The following is a 22,176-nucleotide window of genomic DNA, read 5'->3' as shown; positions in this document are numbered from 1 at the left end:
ATATATTAGAATAGTAATGAAATAAACTGCTTTAGAATGAATTGAGATAACGTCTTCTAACGTATAGGAGATGTATTTAACTTTTAGAATGTAGTTTTTAAGTAAAACTCAATTAAAACCCAATAAAACCCATTAAAACCCAAATAAAACCCACTTAACATGGTAAAACCCACTGGGTTTTATTCATTTACAACCCATTAAAACCCATTAAAACCCAATAAAACCCAACCCATTAAAACCCAGGTCGGAATACCCTGACCATATGTGATTCGAAAGTGTTCACACGCAAATAAATACCCACATCATGTTGTTTATACATAACTAAAAATAATAGTAACGCTTTAAAATATTAGGGTAATTTGTTACAGAATGCGCATAATGTCTCGTAAATATACATATTCTACAAAGTAGTGAGACACGATTTAATTACTGTGCCTAATACGTATTTTCCTCCAGAGAGTAGGGAAGATAAAGTGATGAATAGATGATTAAGGGATTAGAGAAAAATATGACCATCATCGATCTTTGCACCCATTTGGTCAGTCCAGTTCATAGTCCAGCGTAAAACAATAAAGTTTGTCGTACATATGTACGTACATAATACCTGTCTGTTGTAATAAGAAGATAGTCAATGTTGGCTCACATTAATGTCGCAATGCAATATTACACCAAGGCTATCAACACTTTACTGGATGGTTAACAAACTTATGGATATTCAACACATCATCAAACGTGCACATGTATGTATGTACATACACACACACACACACATATGCACTTATATATCACACACAAATAACGTATGGTGTATGTGAACTTTGATTGATGAATAGCGTATGCATTCATATGATGTGCTGCAGTTGTCAAAAAATTGTTAGTTTACATAGCAAGTCCAATACAACAATATCAATTTGCTTGTCCATTGCATTGCCCACACCGAGCGTGCTTATCTTGTGCTCAACTTCCTGGTAGAGAGATGCTGAGTTCGGTTAAGACCAAGTTAAGTAAAAACTTGCCAAAACATCTCTGACCTGGGATATAGCATCATCAAAAGGGTCACCATTTTTAGTAAACAAAATTAACTACTAAATAACTCTTCCCCATTAAATACTTCAAGATGAATCAAAACAATATTGGTGAGAAAATAAAAAATACATGGACAAATAACCGATAAACAGTGTTCAAATATTCAAAATCGTGTATTACATTGTTCCTTTTGTAAATTTTAACAGGAATCTCCTCCAAGCCTGTTGTTCTCAGCGAGACATTGGAAATTATAACGAGTGATTCTAAAACCACTGCGTTTTCTACGCCTGAATCCAAATCCAATCTTGGCTATCGATTCTCTAATCAATATCAAGATAAGTCGGCTAATACTTTGGTATCTCCGCAGCGACCTCGTTACGGGATTTTTTATGATGGGTTGAAAAAAGAAACTAAAATTAATATGGAGTTTTAGTATTAGGATTCAACAAAAATATTATTTTATACATATGTACTTTGCGGTTCATGTGATTGTAACATGCTGTAATAATTATTTTTTATACTTGCGCTATTATTAAAATTGTTCGCGTTAAACTATTATTTGTACATCAAGTCCTCAATGTTGTATCATTATTCCAAACGAAAAATAAGAAAATTGTACAGCAAGTACAATTTTACGTGGTACAAGTCAAGCATTATTCGATAACTTTAAAATGTCTATGCAAAAACGGTGCAAAAAAGAAAATATGCTATAATGTTACATTTAAATTAAAAATATAAAAAGCTAGAATGTATGGAACACCTAAGTAAAGCATAGCTTGCAAAAAATATCCATCTGTCCCCTAACTGGGACTATGCAAAAAATGTGATGGTTTTGGGGGTTAGGGGAGGAGTCAATGCATTCTATCCTGTTCCATATTATTTGGGTTTAATAGGAACTGGGAACCGAGGTTTCAAATCAGATTTCTCTCCTTGTAGTAATTTCAGAGATGATTCAAATGGTTTTAGGGATGTTTCTCACAATTTTTGTCATTGTTAGATGAGATACATATTATTGATTTAAATACTTGCATGCATGTGTGCACTTTCAAGTGTAGAATGAATTTTACAGATTTTGGCCAATGATGTTTATTCACTCAACTAGCAGTTACTTTTAGTTGTAAACATTGTTTATTCCATTTTAATTGATTCCTACTCTTTGAAAAAGGGTTTCAGAATTTTGCACGAAAAAATAGGCCAAAGTCGTCCTAGTCGGTTTGCAGTTGAATAATTTTATCAGAAAGGTGTCCGTTTCCAGAAGTTTTAAGTGATTTTAGAAAATAGTTAATATTTGATGAAGTGACGCGAGAAAATGCACATTTGAATAAGTATTTGTAACGGTCATTCCGTTCCACAAGTTTCATCTGAAAATAAAATATTTCTAAAGGTTCAAAATTTCTATATATATTGGAGTCGATGGAGTAAAAATTTGAGCAATCCTCATACCACTTCATCGGCTTCTTCGAAAGTTAAAAAGTCATTGGAAACCAATTCACTAATTAATAGCTGAATACGAATTGCAGTGCTCACAAAGAATTCCATGTGCTTCTCCAACTTGTCAATTGCACATGAGTCCTCCATTCTTCTACAACATGTAAAATCATTACGTATTTTATATATGAATTAAAATAATTAGACACGTTACCGACTTTGACAGGCCAACACAAAGTTAAATACGTATCTTAGGAAGAATGCATGTTAGATGATACATTGATGATGAAAGTCTGTATTCTGAGTCTCCCTTTAATCTGCATTTATGGATCTTGTACAAATTTATCTTTAGTACGCTGATAATCCTAAGCTTCACTATTCTACTATTATGGACCAAACTGTGCATCGGCTTTATGACATCATAACTGTTGCTGAATAGTATAAAAATACTTATGTATTTGTACATATAGGTACCCAGAAATACCTTTTGTACGTAATTAAACCTTGTTGGACTGATAAATACGATAGAGTGACGCAAGCAGCAGAATAATGACTGAATAAAAAAAACAAATCAGAGTACAATACACAATACAAACGAATTTATTAAATATTGATAAAGATAATGGACAATGATCATGAAAATGTATTAAGCATGAGATAGCACAACTTTGGCAGTGGCACATAGTTTTTTCAAGTTTTATTTGAGATAATATTGCACCCACGTATTTTAGTTAAAGCTTCAGAGCTTTCATTAGGAACTTCAATTCTAAATATTTAAATGAGAATAACTAAACTAAATTGATAGACATCCTGCAGCTATCCGTGTATAGCATCAAGTCTTGGTTTTATTACGAGTCAGTTATACTGGAATTATCGACTTGTGAAACCATTCCCTTATTCTCCAGGTTTGGATGTACGCACTTTAGTCACACAATTTTATAAACCAAAGCAAAGTATTACATTTTATTGTCACGTAGAAATTTTACGCACCAAACTAAGCAAATATGCATTGTAGACCAAATGCAACAAATCAAAGATGAGAGACTTTTGTGCATTCGCTGTTAGATTGATTGCCACAAGGAATTGGGGATCGTGCCACGATGGGTTTGCGATCAAGAGGGTCCACGATCGATGCTCGCTTACCGTTTACTGCGCCCCCTGAGCTAGTTTTTGAAATGACAGATTTACCATTTCGCAATTTAAGCGAGTCGTAACACTCGGTTTGTTGATAGCCGCCAGTGACCGACGACTCGTTCAGAGTGGATAGATCAGCTTCATCTGCGCCCATGCTTCTCTCCGGAGTCTTACCTCTCCGTCGTATAATATTCAACGGCACTGGAGATGACTGTTGGCGAGGCGTTGAAACGCCACAACAAGAAGGAACTGGTGTCCCACGTGGAGATGAAGGGCAAGGATGCTGACCAAAATGACCATTAAAGTGTTGGTGGTGATACGTACTGGCAGGACCAAAATTTGCAGAGTGCTTGAGGAATGCAACCAGGCTTTGTGCCTCCTCCATCAAATTCGTTTGCAAGTCTTGTGCATTTTTTGCAGAATCCAACAAGTCGTGAGCCTGTTCTTTCATTGATGATGCTTCCTGGTTAAAAAGGAATAAGTAAAAAAGAATAAAAATGTTGTCTTTTATATACTTTTCGATGTAAATTTGTGAATAATTGCATATCAAATTTTTAATTAATTACTTGAATTAATGAGGCAATCTGTTTTTCAACATAGTTGACATGATTTTGTAAACGAGCCATTTTTTCTTGTGCAAAGTTTGCTGCCGTCCGTACAGTTACAATGTTTTCTTGAATAGTTCCAACATCTTGACGAATCCCAGTAACGTCTGCATCCAATTGTTTCGTCTCTTGTGACATGGATTCCAAATCCTTGTTCAACGAGAATAAATTTCTCTCCAGTTGAAATCCGTTTGTATTATTCGTGTTAAATGTGCAACCATTCCGGTCAAAAGTATTGTTGGGACTACTATTTTGACTGCTGCTGTGGTGGCCATTTCTTTGAATATGGTGATTCAACATGTATCCATTGTTAAGAAGCGGAGACCCATGAACTGAGGATGCCTGACGTTGATGGTGTTGAAATATTTGCATTTTCATATTTGTGGGTGGGAATACGTGTTGTTGGTGAGCACCATTACTATTGAAACCATTTTCCATGTTCCCCAGTGGTTTTTTGGCTTTATTATTGCGTTGCAATGACAAAAATGGCCCTCCATTAATACCCATTGATAAATTACTGATGTCGGAGTATGTGTCTGCAGTGAGAGTACTCAAGCTGCTCCCACTTGAAGCTCGGTGCAACGATCCAAATTCCGTTGGGACGCTGTTGTAGTCTCGTGCATGATTTGTAATCGGGGGTTTGTGGGGATTGATGACGTTGTTGTTGCTTTCTTGCTCTCGTCGATTCTTTCTTAAGATGCATGGCGGTGGAGTCACGGAAGAGTTTCGGATATTGCTTCCTATCATAAATACGTAAGCAAATGGTTGGTTACTGGTTTTATAAAATTTTATCGTGTGATTAAAAATTCTAACGACCTGCTCGCGACAAAGGACGGCGTTGAATATAACCACCTGACGCCAATGCCTTTTGAGTGCACAGTTTTTCTCCTCCAGATCCTTCATTACTGTCCGAAGAGCTGTAGTCGTAGATGAGCTCAATATCTGGGGTATCGGTTCCGTCAACTTCTCGGGATTCAGTGCTGTCCCAAGACTCAGATTCTTCTCCCATTTGAATTTGTTCGTCCACAATGTTTTTGGTGCTGTTTATTAATAGTTTGGACATTGTCACATTGAATACATATAAATTGAAAGTAAAAGAACAAGGTCGATGTATACCATGCATGCACAAAATCAAGGATATTATTTAAAATATATTTATTAGAAAATCACACACATTAGTTAAAAAACTCAATTTGTCACACATCCGAATTTTTAATGCGGCTAGCTACGGGTATAATTTGATTATTTAATTTTGAAATCACAGTCACTTATTCCCTTTTATAATATAGCATAATGTCGAGTTGAGGAAAGTTGACAACGACTAGACGCACCTATGACTCATTCTTACTTCAACTATCATCATATAATATATTTACAAAGTCATGCGATTACAAGCACGAAAATTATTTGTTGTCATTGTCCTAAAAAAGTATATGTATGTGCGTGGTGTTATCCAATTTTCAAAATAATTATAGAGCTCTAAACATAGAGAAGAAGAAACAGCGTACATAATCCTCGACTGCTACAACAAAACCAAATTATGGGAGTATGTATGGTAAAAAAACACAGCAGTACGCGTATTTCTCCAGAATGTAAGAATATAGCGATTTTAAACGTACTACAACTGGATCATCCTGAGCTCTTGTCTCTTCAGTTTACAATAATGAACAAAGGAATTTTTCGAGCCTACTTTTGAGAGAGTTTCGAGCAGGTGGATTGTTAGTGGGAGATGCCGAAGGACTCCGTTTCGAGCTTTTGGTAGATGGTGGAGAACCGTGCATGCTTGAATAATCCGACGTGTTATCTTCCTCCTCCAACTTGCTGCCAGATTTACGAGGAGAATCAGGCAAAGTTATAAACCAAGCTTGTTCAAAACTCAAGCGTTTAGCATTAGGGGATTGGTTGTTAGAACAAGAAGTGGCGTCACTCAAATATATCGAGTTGTTAACCCTCAATTCATCCTCACTCTTCGATTCAAATTCCAACCTGATTTTCAAATTCGTTTCTAACGAAGATTCCACCATGGTTGCCGCTCTTCCATGAGAAGAATCCCTCGCCACTCCCATTTCGTCCTCAGAGTCCAGTACGGGATCTGTCTCATTAGGTGTTCCATTCGGACGCTGTGGTTTTCGTGGAAGCCGTCGACCTTGAGGACCGCGAGGGCGTCCTTTTGTAAGGTTGTCGAGGCGTGCACCGGTTCTGGGCAGGGTTCCCGTTGGTGAATCATCCTGCTGCTTGGACTTTGTCTTCGTTGAGGAATCTCTCTGTCAGGCAAAACATACAATATTAAACTACAAGTCATGAAGTTGCAAAATTATGACTTCAATTGGCACCTTTAGCATGGCAAACAAACGATAAGATTGAGAAGTATGAACAAACTCAATTTCAATTGCAGTTTACTTAGGATGAGTATGTCACAGAAATAATTTGTCTGAATAACTGAGATTTCATGCAGACTCAGTTGTTGGTCACTATGTGTGTAGCAATTCAATTAAATTTAGTTATAATAAACAGCCTTTATGAGTCATAGTTCACCAGTTTGTCCTGCAAACCAAGATCTACAAATTTAATGAATATGAATATGAGCTGACAAATGTGTTGTGTGTTGTACGTGAGGGAATATGTTTACATTTATACCCATGTTATTGTTAAATGTACATATTAGTATTTCAGCTTATTTATTATTCCGAGAAATTTACACACTGCAACTTCCTTCAACCAGTCAATTAAAATATCCGACTGAGCTAATAAGTAAACTACATTTGTCACATCATGTCTGTGTCATAATGTGTAGTGATGCATCCTACGTATCAAGTTTTGTGACAGGAAAAGTGTTGTACATAATCAATACAAAAACCCACCACAAGTTTTGTGATACATAAAAATATATAAAGTTCGTAAAAACATTGCATATTAAGTGCATATTTAACTATTTACATGTATTGTACATACAGATATTCGTTTAATTTCCATTTGTGGGATTTTATTATGATACACTACCATTATGCAATGTAAAGACTTAATTACTTTGATTAACATTGCTAATAGCTTTTAAAAATAATTTGATTTCATAATGTTGCCACTTCGGTTTGGTCATACTGTTGAAATTAAACCAATCTCCAATATTTATAGCTGTTGTATTATATCCAAATGAGTTGTATTATGTATAAGCAGATGCAGGACTTTTAATAGTGCTGAACTAAAAGCATTGGTGTCGAATGTCAAATTGACAAATCCAGTGACAAATAAATGCATGCATGCATATTGATAAATCTGTGTGTATGTACATAAGAGAGCACTTTACCTTGGTTTGTCCTGGCGTGAGTGATCCATCCCTGGTTGTCTTTTTTTCTTTCCGGATGTGATTTTTCATTGCAGAATTTATTGCGTTCACCTGAGTGAAGTGATTTCAAAATGTTCCTTCACATTATCGCAATTTTGTTACTCTGAATACATTAAATAACGAATTTAGCACTCACCCATTCCTTCATTTCTGGAAGTGTTTCAGCCGAAAAGTAATGTCGACCCTGTAAAAATTCGACAGCTTAAGTAAACGACACTTGCTCAACACACCCACACCACATAGACAACAAACTCTCTAAACCTTAATTCCCATCATAAAACCCAAGTTGAATGTTCCAATCCGACTTTTTAATTGTGTATTGAAACCATCTGTCGTTTAACCAAAACCAAGCCGGTGAACCCAGCCTACATACAAATGGTGTATCTGACTCAACAATTCAGAAGAAAATGCGATGAGGGTGAAGATCTACACTTGGCATTGAAGTAGGAGGAAGTTGCATTTCTTCTGCTCACTGATAAATTCCTTGTGTATCCAAAGACGCTGGTAAACAATGCACTTTTCATGTTAAGAAGGCAAGCACACCAATGCGTGAAATTCTACAACACTCGTTCCTTTGTCTATTGTTTGATAAAAATAAAGTTGATGATTTTATTTTATTTTAATTGCACCTTTTACAATTAGTGACGAGTAGCACCATTTGAATGGCGACTGATCTAGATGTCGCGATATTTCATATTTTTCTCGCAATACTATTTTAATTAATTTGTCCATGCTTAAAAACTGACCTTAGAATTAAGTAAATGCAGCACAGCTAGAACCTACACTATGTTCCATAATAAATATGTTCATAATAAATATGTTCATAATAAATATGTAAGAAAAAATTAAATGGGTATACATGTATGTATACCTTTATGTCAAACAAAGACTTTTTGCAAGCGTTTGTTACGAATCACAATCCAGCAGTTGTAATTGTACATATGTGTGTATCAATACATTGCGGAATTATTACAATTAACAAAATTTTATCTCGATTTTGTACTCAAATACCACCTAAAGAGGAGATTATTTAATGCTTAATGTGAGTATTTGTCTCGATAATTTGATTCAGCCTTCTAAAACAATAGGCAAACACATTTCATGACCAGCGCGAATTTGCTTTCGTGGTAAATTAAGTTGTTAACTTTCATCGTCACCAACATTAAAGGTTGACAACTAGATATGTACGTACGTTCTATAAACTTACGTTGAAGCTAAAATTGTTCCGGATTTGACTAAGGAGCGTGCCAAAGATCGCAATTAAGATATCCAACAACTTAAGTTCTGCGTACCGACAAATCATAAATTTTTGCACACTCGTGTATTAAGTAAGCCATTGAAAATAACTTTTCTGTAAAAAATACTACAACTATTGTTGCGAGTAATATGAGAAAACCTTTATTTACTCACGGACACGGTTATTGTTTGAATAAAATCAGAACAAATTTGTGTCTCTATTCTAAAAGTTCTATGGCGTAATGGAAATGGATAGCTCAGGAGGAAAACAACCGGTTATCACAGAAAATGGTGTAGCGATTAGAGAGTTAGTAGAAGGTTTGGCTCCAATTGTTTAATAATCGTGGGAGACCCTGTTCAGTCTAAAGAAGGAAACTTGTCTTATTGAGTTAAATGTGTCACAAAAGCAATTACTATGCTCTTTTCAGTCAGTATGGACCTATATGCCACAAACTATGCATTTCAATGGAATGGATTTACATATTATATGCCATAAATCAACACTTACCGAATGAGACTCGAAGAATCCTTTATCTGACGACCCAATAACCAAAACATTGGTCGCTTTCCTGGCCATCCGGGTAGAAGCTTCTGTGCAGGTATCGAAATAATCTAGATTCACAGTTCCACAGTACTTCTCTGTCCCATTTCCCTCCTGTTAAAACAATGCCAATTTTATATTGCAATATTTAAGTAATGATATTGTGGTGAAGCGTGTCTGATTAAAATATTATTAATAGTTAAAACCATACGCAATCTGTATATGCTAAATAATATTTCCCAAGGTCATTTGTGTTAGTAAATGATATTATTAGATACTTATTAGGGGGATGTCTACACACGATATTAAATATTCCATATAAAAATCAGTCTGACTAGGCAAGTAATTAGCTGATTAAATTATGATAATTATTAGGAGCACACTTACATCATTTTCATAGTAGTAGAGCTTATTCTTCACCAAAAGACAAAACCTCTCTCTCCAAGTTCCAGACGTGAGAATTCCCTTTCCGCTCAGTTTTTTTAGTCGTCCACATCGGGACGCTTGGTCCCGAAGGGATGAAACTGATGGCATCATTTCCTGTGTTTCCGGACGTCCCATTTTATTTTGGCAAAATTTGGACAGCCATGAAAAATCGAAAAAAACACTTGTGTTAATTGTATGAATTATTACGTCCAGTGGATACGTGAAGCGTGGGCAAAATCAGCGTGAACACCATTTCTGTTCAAACGTTAGGCAGAAAATGAGGATTATTATGTGCTCTATAATGTTGGGCAGATTTTTTATCAGATTCCTCCAAAAGGTAGAGATGCGTTTCCGGATTGATTCATTTTATCAGAAGTACACCAACCAAACAATAAAATAAGTTTTCCAACAACGGCGAGCTGCAAATCCCAATACCACAATGGAATATTATGACGCTCACATGGAGTTGTTTCCACAACTGAATCTGGCCTTACTATGAATCTCGCCCACCCACTAACCACGGTTTTTAAGCGTACGATTTGCGGATAAAAGTTGTATCAAAACTAAAATTGTTGCGCCTCGGATATGAAAGGTGTGTCCACGCTAAAAGTGTACAACACTATTTTTTTAAGGTACAATCACAACGAATGATTTGTGTACATAAGAATGCGTACAATAAATATGCTCAGTTTTGAATGCTGGGGTGCAAATAAAATCGCCGATCGCGAGCAACCCAGTAATGCACAAAGGACTGCACTCGAGCTGAGTTGTCAACTTCACAATAGACTTTCAAGTCCAAAACATTATAAATTTAGAATTAACTATGAACCGATGCTGTCACAGACCACGCAATACAAGAGTATGCATTATTTTCAACAACAGAGAACTGTCCGATGGGATTTCCATATCCTCGCAGTGCATGACTCATAAGCACTAAATTGACCAGAGTTTGTTTTAACGTTTGTATAAAAATGTCACAAGTGACAGTTGGTTGAAATTGTGTTCTGAATGTAGCTGCTAAAATAGCATGTGACTTAATAATACTATTTTGTATTGAATTGCATGTATTAGTATTATGTATATGGACTGTCCAATGGGATGCATAAAAACGTTGATGCCACTGTTCCCTTGCATGCATAGATCATATCACAGTCAAATCCAGCAGGGTTTATAATTAATTCATAGCTTTGTGTTACACAAATGAACTATTTCCTGAAACGTCATACGTCATAAGATAAATATATTGATGTGTTTGATGCATTGTTTACTCCCAGCTATTTACTAAAAGCGCATTTGATAAAACTACTCATCTTCTCCAATGGCTATCAAAATGCACTGTCATCAGTTATAAATTTAAGTTAAATAAGTAGTTGCAAGAAAAGCCTATGTTAATGAACAATCCGTGAATTGAAGTTTGTGTGGCTGATGAATAGTTCACCAACATTAATTTAATTCCCCCTGTTTGTCATCCAGCGTCACAACACAGTTGCTACCAAAATAAGCTTTAAATGTTAGTTCTGGTGGTGAGACACCAAGTTGGCCATAAATTAAAGATATTCTTGCAATGTTAAGTCGGACTCGTGTAGCTGTGCCTGGAATTTGCTTGCTACTGGTTAAAAATCTCAGCCCATCTCTCACAGCATGCAGCAAGCTAAAATTGAATCCTAATGACAAAGATAATGATAGGAAGGGTGGATCGACTTCCTGGATGTTGTGCACAGCCGACCAGCCAGTAGTGAGTACTTTAATTGCTTTGTATGCATAAGCAAATCTTCTCCACGCTATGAGCGATATAACAAATAATATAATTTCAATTAAAATGCATCAATCTTTTCAACATGTATTTCTTAATGGTTACTTCTAGTCACGGAAAACAGTAACTGAATCAGTTAACAAGGCTTTGGTAAACCTAGAAAGTAAGTGTTAATTGTTCATTAAAGTTAATTTTCTTGTCCTTATTATATTACGTCCTTTCCTTTGTGGTTAATTGATTTTGCAAAGTTATTGAACATTTTCAGACAGTACAATCTGAAACCGATAAATCCGCTTACGTACTTTGTGATGCAATTATTCCAGCGCATTCTCTGCCTAGCAATGAAATTAAGTGACCTCGTATATTAACTTAAATATATATTCAATTGCACAAGGCCTTTGCTAAAAGAATGTCCATTAACGAGTCATGGAAGTTTCATATTTTACATGAGCGCCCTTTGTTCTTATGCATAAGTAAGTCCACCATTTATTTTCTTAAATGCAAGGATTGAATTTCGATGGAAAAGTGTCAAGTGACAAGGAAATATGTGCAAGTTGAACATTTCGAGCAGAAGACAAGACCTCAAGTTAAGTCGTCTTTTCCGTGGAACAAATCGCAGGGGAATTCCTCGAGAGAACATGGCAAGAAACAATGAGTGCAAAAAATGGAGCAGATCTATCTACATAAGAAAAATAAATTAGATTTTATTACAACCTAGAGTATTCCACATTTAGAGAGCAACCCGAGTAGATGGCAGTATTTAAAACTACAAATTGCAGTATTTAAGGGATTAAAACACTCTTGTCCTGATAACACAGCATGTGACTCCTCAGTTGCAGTGACGATGCCATGCCATTGACAAACAGACTGGTGAATATCTGCCCCTCTTCTACGTACGCATGAACTTCCTGAAAGAATTTCTTGAGCTTAACGAAATGGTTCATTGTCAATTGTACTTCTTCGTCCATGGTTAAAATTGGTTTGTTGCCATTTCCTCGCTTCCTGCCGAGTCGCAGTCGCAATCCTCGCACCAAAACCCTGACTGCGCGCATTGTACGAGACAGGAGATGAACTCCATTGTCAATCTTCCTGGTGATGCTACCACTTGAACAAAGAGTCTGCAGAAGGAAGACTGAAAGTGTAGCTGCTAATTTTTTGTGTCACTCTCAAATATAATGGGACGTGTTGTTCTGGTCGGAAATAAAGATTATGAACCATGTATTGTTATGATGACCAACAATTCATGCTGATTGGATCTACTTTCCGTGAAGGAGCTGGTACATGCGTAAATAAATATTTATTTGAGCTCTAAAAGTACAAAGTCCAGACGTTTCATTAAAGTATGCAGTGTACTAATTTTTTCCTTTGCACGGAAATTTATGTAAATACGTATGTATATGTATACTTATTAGATTTAAGTATAGCATCAGAAGGGAACTACAAATATGCAACCATAGACCTTCTTTTGATCAGTGAAGGAATTGAGCAGTGACATTGGTGAATGTTCAATTAGCATGTAATTGAATTAATTAGTTTCTATATGACACTTTACTATTGTCCACCGTAAAGCGTATTGAGTGACAAGAACTAAAAATCGTATTTCTCTTCTCCTTGTTACTCTTCTTTGCTAGCGTTTTGTCTCGAAATGCATTTCAATTATACACAAACCAAAAGAAACTCGGATGCAACACAAGTCAAAAGCGGTGGACAAACGATAAAGTGGTGTGCAATCTACTTTTACTTGTGGAAATTGTGAGCAATTACAAACGAGTTGACTATGCATAAAATTGTTTACCCAAAGTCATTTCGAGTACAGTTTTTGTCATGATACATAGCAAATTAAAACTAAATAGATACCACTTTCTAAAGCAATCCTGCTGTTTTAACATGTCCACAATATTATCAAGAATGGACGATGCGACTCGATTTAATTTTTTCATAGATTTATGCAAGCTTTTTCATAAAAGCGTGTGACATCGTGGTGAGTATGGTTTCATTTGATGGTGCTTCAAGAATTTCCCTGTGGTCTCACTTTTTACCGTTTCATAAATACATAATAATAGTTGTTCTTGTAAGATCTCTGTTTTGTAAAATCTCGAAAAATATACACTTCCCCCAAATGAAAATCACAGTTGTTGACCACTGATGGATGGATATTAACTAACTGGATATTCTATCGTAATCTCAATATTAGTCGAAACTCCACCTAAGAAACCGGTAGATGGGTAATATTTAATAAACCTTATTAGCGTCTTTAAATAGCCGCATGGTAAAATTGAGGAGTGATTAATGTGATGCAATTCTACTGTGCCTAACATGTTGCAAATTGCGGTACAAACATAACGCTAATGCAATTCATTTTTCATCCCAACTCATTAAGCATGAAACTTGTACGTGTCGTTATTAGTGGAGTTGAAAAATGATACATTACGTAAATGGGTATATAAGATGTGCATTTTCCCGTCAAGATGTAAGAGAGCTAGAGATCTCATCATTTCTTGAATCTGTAGCACATCGCCCAAAGAAAGAGATGATGAAGGTGGTGTTGTTGCAAGGATGCGTATCATGCGTGGAAAAACATGTCACCTTATGATGATTGGTGATGTTGGTTGACTTTTGTTGGTGAAAATTTAAAGAAATGCATTTTTCATGCCGCTAACTTGCAGCCCAGAATCCCCTCTCTTCATATTAAGCAGGAATCGGTGAATATGAAAGCAAAGTGAGGAGATTTTACTTCACCGAACGACGTAGAATGACAGACTAACTTACGCAAGGGGCGAGCGATGACTGCATGGCCGTGGGGTTACAACGATGTTTCATGGCAAATGGGGATCCCATTTCCGGTTTTTAAAACCAACACCAATCTCAAATCTTGTTATGCTGTTTAACTTGTGGAAATGTTATCCTGCTTTTTTATTCACGGTAACTTCAACACTTAAACTAATGACATGTAGAACTGGATGTGAGTTCCTTTAGATTTTTGTTACTTTTTGGTCTTTTGATACTTTCTTACTGTGCCCACGGTTATTGGGCAAGGTATATTTATTGAAGGTTTATCGATTAAATTTATGAATTTCTGTTATATCTCCCGATGTGTCTCAATCTCAACGTTAGGAACTGTCAATTGTGTATTGCACATGTATTTAGCTTGTAACAATTGTACATATCTATGTATATCTGGAATGTTCAAATATTTCCTCTAAAGTTAAATGGAAAACTTTGTACAACTTAAAAGAGCAGTTAATAAACCTTAATGGACCTTCTACCCGCAAAAATAAGACCAATAAAATGTTTTATGATCTACTTTGTAAGCATAAACTTGCTTTCACTCCAAACTTATCAAATTCTCTGGGAGAGAGACTAGTTGGGAGAAACCACAAATTAGAATTCTGACTAAAAACTTTGTACAATGAAGGAAACGCGTCGTTTTGAAAACGTCACTCGAGTGGTAAGGAAAATAACTGGTACACAAGTTACTAATCCTGCCTGCCTGCCTGGTTTTCTTTGTTTTATGTCCAAAGTAGTTAAACAGAAGGATACGCCAGGGTTTCGATTAGGAAATACTGATACAACTGACTGATACTGATTGACTTTGTTCGACGACGAGAAACAGTTTCTGGAGTGGAAATAGCAAAGGAACTTGAATGGCAGAAATTGGAATGAAAATCAGCTCGGAACTTGAGAGAGCACGACACACGCTCTAATGCTCTGCAACTGCTTCGCTGTTCAAACTTCAAACTTGACTGAGTTTCTAAATGACGCTTTGTAGCTTTGTTATTTGGGCGATTTTAAAAAGAACCTTAACTCGCACCCTCACTTGTTTTGAATCAGATAGCGAGAAGGAAGAGTGCACGGAGAACCCTTTCCAACTTGCGTAAAAATAGCACTAATTTAATACAGTGCACTCTTCTCCACCTTACAAATACTACTTTAATCTTACTACAAGGGAACCCAGCAGTCGTCAGAACGCCAAAACTCATTCAAGTGTTGAAACAACACAATATTTAAACATCTTATGGTGTAATAAAGCCGAATAGATTCCGTAAAATTTAAGATGGATTTAATAGATTATGCTCCTCGTGTATAAAGTAACCTCCTTGAACTTATCTATCAAAATGACCAGCAGATAAGCAACAATGAATGTATCACCTTGATTTGTTTAAATTTCTGCTTGGGTTTCCACTATACATAATTTTCAAGAGAATTCGGTTAGGCATACATACAAAGGTTCAAAATCGGAAGGCTAGTAATATTGCTGAACACCGTAAAAAAAGTGTATAAATGAAACGTGTCGAGCCTCGTGTAGTTGGTTTCATTAGAGGAAAGACTGCCTGGAATGTGAATCTGCTGGTTAAATCTTGAATGATTGACTTTTATCCTGCGATCCAAATGTGAGCACCCACAAGTAAAAATTCCATTAGCACTCTTATGTTTCCTATGAGTCGTAACTCAAAAGTCCATTTAAGGGGATGATTGTGCCCTCTCATAATAACGAGAACAGAGCATACAAGTATTTACAAATGCACATATCGGGCATCCGACGGAGCTAAATAATTGTCAATTTCTCCTTTCCTCAGACCAAGACAAAAATAAGTTATAGGAACTGATGAAGTACACGTCAGCGTAATGATCCAATGTTATTGTTAAATTTGTGTCTCTGCCATATAGTTAATCGAAGGAGAAAGAAACTGTGGTCTAACAAGAATGGTCGTTAACTTATACGCACAACGTTAAAGGTTTTGGATAATAATGACTGTCGAGGATTTTGAGATTTTGTTTAGACTTAAAAATGGAATTGTCACGAAAGGAAGGATTTCATGCAATAATAGTTGATGATCTAAAATAAGTCTAAACACAAGTTTTACGTACTTACATGGGAAAGAATGCAAAGATTTTGATTGTCTGTAGGGTGCAGATAAACAGCTTTGACGTTGGAACCCCCCACAACTTATAATAATTTATGGTTCAAAGTTGGATTTCAAGAACTTTTTCCTTGTTGTCACTAAACCAAAGATTGCACAGAGCTCCTGCAATAAAACACACAGATGCTGCTGGACATCGTGTTGGTTAAAAGTCAAAAAGGTTGCAGACTAGAATGCTCATCAAAAAATTCACGCTATTTTACTTTGTGGCAACATCTTTAATGCAGTTGGATGAACATCATCGAAGGTCATGCTCATGCATGCTTGGCTTAAATCCCGCATTGTGTGTTAGCTATTTTTTTCTAAAACAGACCAACCCATGGGATGCATGCTTTTAATCTCGAACCAACAGATGAAACCGCAGTTATATTGCGTATTACGTGTTTGTGTGTATCTAAATAGGCTCATTCGCGACCAGTTACCATCCACAAGGTTTGTGGGCGTAAGTATATTTGCATAGCGTGGCCTGTGAAACTAGAAAAATTGATTTATGAGATTCCAGTAGCTCTGCAAAGACGAAATATTGAACCAAACGACATATACTTTTTATCCTTTATGCAGACTCATCCCTTCCAACTCATTACACATGGTGTGCTATTTGTCACCTCCTTCCACACGGTCGGCTTTTCTTATCAGGAGCTTCAGTTTTGCAGATGGGAGACTGTAATTATGAATGATAAAAGGAAATCCAATATAACGCGTATTTGTACGAAGCATTGCAATCATTTATAGGCGCAATTCATCGCCAACAGAAATTGCATACGAATCATTGAATAACTTTATTCCCTGATATCATCATATAATGCGACAAAAGGCATAACCTGATATTACCGCATGAATAAATTTGATTTCATTTTGTGCAATATGCAACCATTGGACTTCCTCAAACTTAATAAATTGTTATCGATGCAAAGAAGAAATTAAACAGGAGCACCAGTCGTTTTACAAATCCTAAATCCTCATGAAACTATTTATTTACTACTTGGATGGATTTGCTCCCTTGATTTCCGTCACGCTCAAAAAGAAAGAAACGAAAAGTACATTTATACGTAATTATTGTAGTTTATGGCACCGCTTACATTCAGAATGAGCACAATTCTGTACAACAGGATAATATTTTCAAATTCACGTGTGTTAAAATGTGATTCAAAAGGAAAATGTAACTAAAATAATTAGTTGCTTCCTCGTAACTTGCTAAATAGTTATAATAGCATTATCTTATACGAAATAACAGATAATTTGACTCTAAACAGTCTTTCACTTGTTATAATTTATACCTGTTGTTTCAATCCATCAACTCAACAGATTGTCAACTCCTGACCAAATGAAACGTGTTTTAAGACAAATAATATTGGGTTAACAATACCAATGCGGTGTAACATTGTTCGTAATTAAAACTTTTAATGTCTATAAATATACGGATAGTTGAGGCAGATCAGGACATCCAATCTAAAAACTGATAATTTTTAGACGAGCATAAATATTTGTATAAGGCATTAATTAATTAATTTGAAGCTATAAATTTCTTGATTCGGCCTGTGCAAATATGCCCAGACAGATGTCCAATGCATCAGCAGCGTTGGTAATCAATCGTCATTGGTGAAAGATAAAAGTACGAGGTTAACTAGTATTAGGAGATTTGTTTTACGCTGGATAATTAAATTGGCTTTATCTCTGAGCAAACGGTAACGTACTAAGTTTTTGATGTAATTTGATCATCAATATTTGACACGTTTGACATTTCATGTTTGATACTGGTATTCATCCGCAGCACGAAGAAGCAGAAGAAGCACTTACATAAAGACATATGCGCAACATCACATTGCATATTGTAAGCTGTTTGTGGTACTTCTTGAAGTATATAAAAATAGTGATGGCATTTACCACTGTCATGTTGTACAAAAGAATTTTAGTTTTTTGGTACAGAACTGGAATATCACCTTTAAACTTCAAAGCAGCTTCGGACAGTGCGGATTTTAATTACGACGCAGAAAGCAAAAGTAGTACAAACAATATAAACTCTGAAGGAAGTAAATTCATAGTTTACCAAGTTACCAGTTGGAAGCAATCAAAGCCCTTGTTTTGGTTCACTTTAGCCTTTTCAGTCTGCGGGTTTGTCTTTAGTGCTGTAAAGCTGTTGATTTTAATGAAAGGCACGGAGAAATCAGCACTGCCGAGCGTAATTGGTGGAATGTGCTGGTGTTCTTATATTTTATCCTGCTGCTTCATTTACATGCTACACTTGGTCAAGGCCAATAAATTATGCAATTTTTTCGAGCAATGGCAAAATATCGAAGGAGAAATTTTGACAGGTATTCAAATTCAGTTGATAATAAATAATAATTCATTTGAGTAAATCTGCAGAATTTTATTATTGTTTGTTTTTCACCAGAAAGCAAAGCAATGAATTTTCTTCGTGAGACAAAAGGCAGCAGGTTTTGGGATGCGACGCATGGAATACCGTCTTTTTGTGTCAAGTCGCAACGGTGGGGGATGCGTCCCTTCATCATCACGATCCCACTGTCAATTATCCTCATGGGGTTCAATATTCTTGTGTCGCCTCGGTATCCAATGTACTTGTACTCACTGGTGCCTGCAGATGTGGAAATCCTATGGCTAAAGTTCGCTTGTTTCATTATCACGTGGATGGAAGTATATTTCTTTGCACTGTGCGAAAACCAAATTGAGATTTTATACACTGCATTTGCAAAAAGTGTTTCAAGCTGTCTGAAGATTTTATATATGCCAGCGCAAATTTGGCATCCATACAATCCTAAAACCGCTCCTAGTTCACCTTGTTTGCATCATGTTTCTAAAATAAATTTGAAAACTACCAACCACCAGCACAAAGATGAAGCCAAACCATCTGTCACTTCTGTAGATGTGTTGAACACATTTGAGGATTCGGTAGAAAAATTTGAAAGATTAAATAGCCTTGTTATTTTATTCAATAAAATATTCGCATGGCCAATGGTGGTATTTAAGACATTTACCATGGTTAGGCTTTGCTGTTACGTTTATGTCATACTGAAGCATCCCCAAGCACAAACTGCATTTCCGGCTACTGTCGCAACACAATTCCAGTTATGTGTCGTTTTTCCTTACGCTGTGTTTGCTACGTGTTTCAAGTTTGGACTGTCGCTTACTGCTCTGGGCGAAGTTTACAGTCATAGTGTAAAATTTTTGCATTGTTGGAAAAAGTTGCTAATGCTTCTTAATCAACAACCAAATTGGAGAGAAAGGTTGTTGAAAAGCTGTTCTAGATTTGGATTTCATTGTGGGAATTTGTACACTATTCGCCCCCAAACTATTCTTACCTTTTACTCGGTTACGCTTACCTATCTCATAATTTTACTGCAACTTTAACCATTTTGCTTTCTCCTTCCAACTTTCCGGCCGTGCTATCGTTTTGAATGCGTAATTTGCTTATAAGTCACATGTAAATTAGTCATGACATGAAATCATATATATGTACATATACGTAGGCGTATGGCTTGAAATTGCGTGTATTGACTAATTGTAATTGAAAAGTGTTGTAACAGAAAGATAACGTCGAAACGTTGGATTGCATGTATTTACTATGTATAACGGTTAGATATTACTGTTACTATCTGCCTGTGTCCAAATCTATCAATATCAATCCCTTTGTTCCTAGTCTCCTAGACGTGATTTTGACAATGCACAATAATTTTAATAAAATATTTAACAATAGAACACAGTCAAACGCTGTCTGGATTTACCTTTTAGTCAATTTGAATACTCTCAATAAGTATTAATTAATTGATTAACTACTAAATATACCCTGGAAGTTTAGCTCCTTGTTCTTATCTACATAAATAATTCATCCCATACTTAATATGTCGCACTTAAGAACAACATTACAATCACAATATAAATTTATACGCTTCTTGAATTTGCTTGGAGTTTGTCCATTAAAACTAGTGCGGGTGTCAGTAGAAATTGAAGATAAAGAAAACGAAAATTCAGAAGAGATAAAGTTAGGTCCTAACCTGGGACCAACAATTGAACTTTTTAAAGTTCATTGCAAGAAAATTGCTAAAACTCCATTTTACTTTGTTTCATTTCTTTTCTGTTGCGTTTTGTTATTTTCATTTGCCAAACTTATCAATATTATTATTAGCGATACTAAAAACAGGCCAATGGTGGTGGTTATCGCTTCATTCTGCTGGTGCATTTATATTCTTTCGTCCTGTGCAATTTGTGTAGTCTACCTTGTTTCGAGTCGTAAAATTTGTGAGTTACTGTGGCGATGGCAAATTCTTGAGGCACAAATTTTGTCAGGTAAGAACCAAGCTGCTTACATATTTTAGGGATGGTCAAAATACTTTCTCAAAATACAGTATTTTGAGCTCCATGTTTTTCAGGGTTTGGATTTTCAGGGCTGTTACACCCATGAAAAGACGAAACTCTAAGTGAAGAATCCAACAGTCAGTCGAAAATACAGGTTTCATGAAGAAATTAACTTTTTATCATTGTCCAAATACTTTATTTTTGTAAAATCGGGAAAAAAATGTATTTTGACAGAGATAAAAAATTAATTTCTTCATAAAACTTGTATTTTCGACTGACTGGATTCTTCACTTAGAGTTTCGTGTTTTCATGGGTGTAGCAGCCCTGGAAATCCAAACCCTGAAAAACACGGAGCTCAAAATACTGTATTTTGAGAAAGTATTTTGACCATCCCTGATATTTTTAGTCAGAATTTTCATGATTATAGAAATATACATGTGCATTGAATATTTTCTTTGACGCTTCTTTTCACGAAAAGAGTTCCAGAATAACAGCATCAATCAATTAACTGGCCATTCCCCCACTCCTCGACTTGCATTCATCCCAGGCATTGACAGTATCAAAGGAATGGATGACAAATATTCTGACAATTTCGCAAAACTACAATCAACAACCATACGACTATTTCTACTTTCGGCCTGCGGTACTATTACCCTCATGTTTTTTAATGTTACATTTTTCCCCCGTTTTCCAATGTACATTTACAGTCTTGTGCCAAGCGGTCAAGATATTTGCTGGGCGAAAGTAATGTCAGGCGGGTTTAGCCTCCTTATGGTCACACTTTTTGTTCTGTGCGAAGGACAAATTGAAGTATTTTTTATTTCATTTGCACAAAGCATTTCAAATTGTCTGCAAATCTTAACCTATCCAGCAGAACAATGGATTGGTTGTGAATGCTTAACATGTAATGTCGCTGACAACCTTCACGACATTAATAGTGGCAGTTGCGCCAAGACCAGTTGCGCCAAAGGCTGGAAGGTGTTGGAAAAGTTGGATAAAAGATTGTCATATTATCATGAATTGAGTATTTTAGTCAAGTCATTTAATCGTATTTTTTGCTGGCCAATATCATTATATAAAGTTCTTACAATGTTACGACTATGCTGTTATGTTTATGTACTGCTGAAACATGCCGATTACAGCTTCTACGGACTATTGATCTTCCCTTACGCAGCACTCTCGCTAATAATTAAGTTTGGAATTATTCTCATGACGTTGGGAAATGTCCCGTTTATGTCGAAACAGTTTCTTAAATATTGGATTCGTGTTGTCGTGCAGTTGGAACGAATTCCATTTTCAGCGTTGGAAAGAAAGTTAGCCCGTGTATCCAAGTTTGGTTTCATGTGTGGTAACTTTTATATTATTCGACCGCACACGGTTTTAACTTTCTTTTCTGTTACTTTGACTTATGTTATAATTTTGTTGCAATTGTAAGCGTATTTCAATAAGTC

At 35.9% G+C, this 22,176-nt stretch overlaps 3 protein-coding genes and 1 long non-coding RNA gene across 7 annotated transcripts; 2 read left to right on the top strand and 2 right to left on the bottom strand.

Annotated features, from left to right (window-relative positions):
* Positions 1–141: 141 nt before the first annotated feature.
* On the top strand, positions 142–1,592 carry LOC118434011. The gene is made up of 2 exons (XR_004833712.1): positions 142–1,136; positions 1,233–1,592. It is a non-coding gene; the product is annotated as an uncharacterized LOC118434011 (long non-coding RNA).
* A 504-nt stretch (positions 1,593–2,096) lies between these two features.
* LOC110843057 lies at positions 2,097–5,341 on the bottom strand. 3 transcript variants are annotated; one of them, XM_035846638.1, is made up of 5 exons: positions 5,010–5,341; positions 4,155–4,933; positions 2,669–4,051; positions 2,470–2,608; positions 2,097–2,387 (listed from the first exon to the last, which is right to left on the bottom strand). In XM_035846638.1, the coding sequence occupies exons 1-3, from the start codon at positions 5,314–5,316 to the stop codon at positions 3,485–3,487; spliced, it is 1,653 nt and encodes a 550-aa protein (XP_035702531.1). In that variant the 5' UTR covers positions 5,317–5,341; the 3' UTR covers positions 2,097–2,387; positions 2,470–2,608; positions 2,669–3,484. The 3 variants fall into 3 exon arrangements, with proteins under 3 accessions (XP_035702531.1, XP_035702533.1, XP_035702532.1); XM_035846640.1 differs by having other exon boundaries at positions 2,470–2,605; XM_035846639.1 differs by having other exon boundaries at positions 2,673–4,051.
* Positions 5,332–16,564, bottom strand: LOC110852527. 2 transcript variants are annotated; one of them, XM_035846641.1, is made up of 6 exons: positions 16,366–16,564; positions 9,701–9,853; positions 9,281–9,427; positions 7,673–7,720; positions 7,498–7,587; positions 5,332–6,457 (listed from the first exon to the last, which is right to left on the bottom strand). In XM_035846641.1, exons 2-6 carry the CDS (start codon positions 9,848–9,850, stop codon positions 5,849–5,851), a joined length of 1,044 nt encoding a protein of 347 aa, XP_035702534.1. In that variant the 5' UTR covers positions 9,851–9,853; positions 16,366–16,564; the 3' UTR covers positions 5,332–5,848. The 2 variants fall into 2 exon arrangements, with proteins under 2 accessions (XP_035702534.1, XP_021956321.2); XM_022100629.2 differs by lacking the exon at positions 16,366–16,564 and adding an exon at positions 14,262–15,373.
* A 2,251-nt stretch (positions 16,565–18,815) lies between these two features.
* Positions 18,816–22,159, top strand: LOC118438061. Its single transcript, XM_035857798.1, has 2 exons — positions 18,816–20,716; positions 21,204–22,159. The coding sequence occupies exons 1-2, from the start codon at positions 20,272–20,274 to the stop codon at positions 22,157–22,159; spliced, it is 1,401 nt and encodes a 466-aa protein (XP_035713691.1). The 5' UTR covers positions 18,816–20,271.
* Positions 22,160–22,176: the final 17 nt, after the last annotated feature.

Source organism: Folsomia candida, unplaced genomic scaffold (assembly GCF_002217175.1).
Source record: "Folsomia candida strain VU population unplaced genomic scaffold, ASM221717v1 Fcan01_Sc001, whole genome shotgun sequence".
Classification (NCBI taxonomy): domain Eukaryota; kingdom Metazoa; phylum Arthropoda; class Collembola; order Entomobryomorpha; family Isotomidae; genus Folsomia; species Folsomia candida.
Note: the sequence above shows the minus strand (reverse complement) of the source record. Positions and strands in the feature narration are given on the sequence as shown.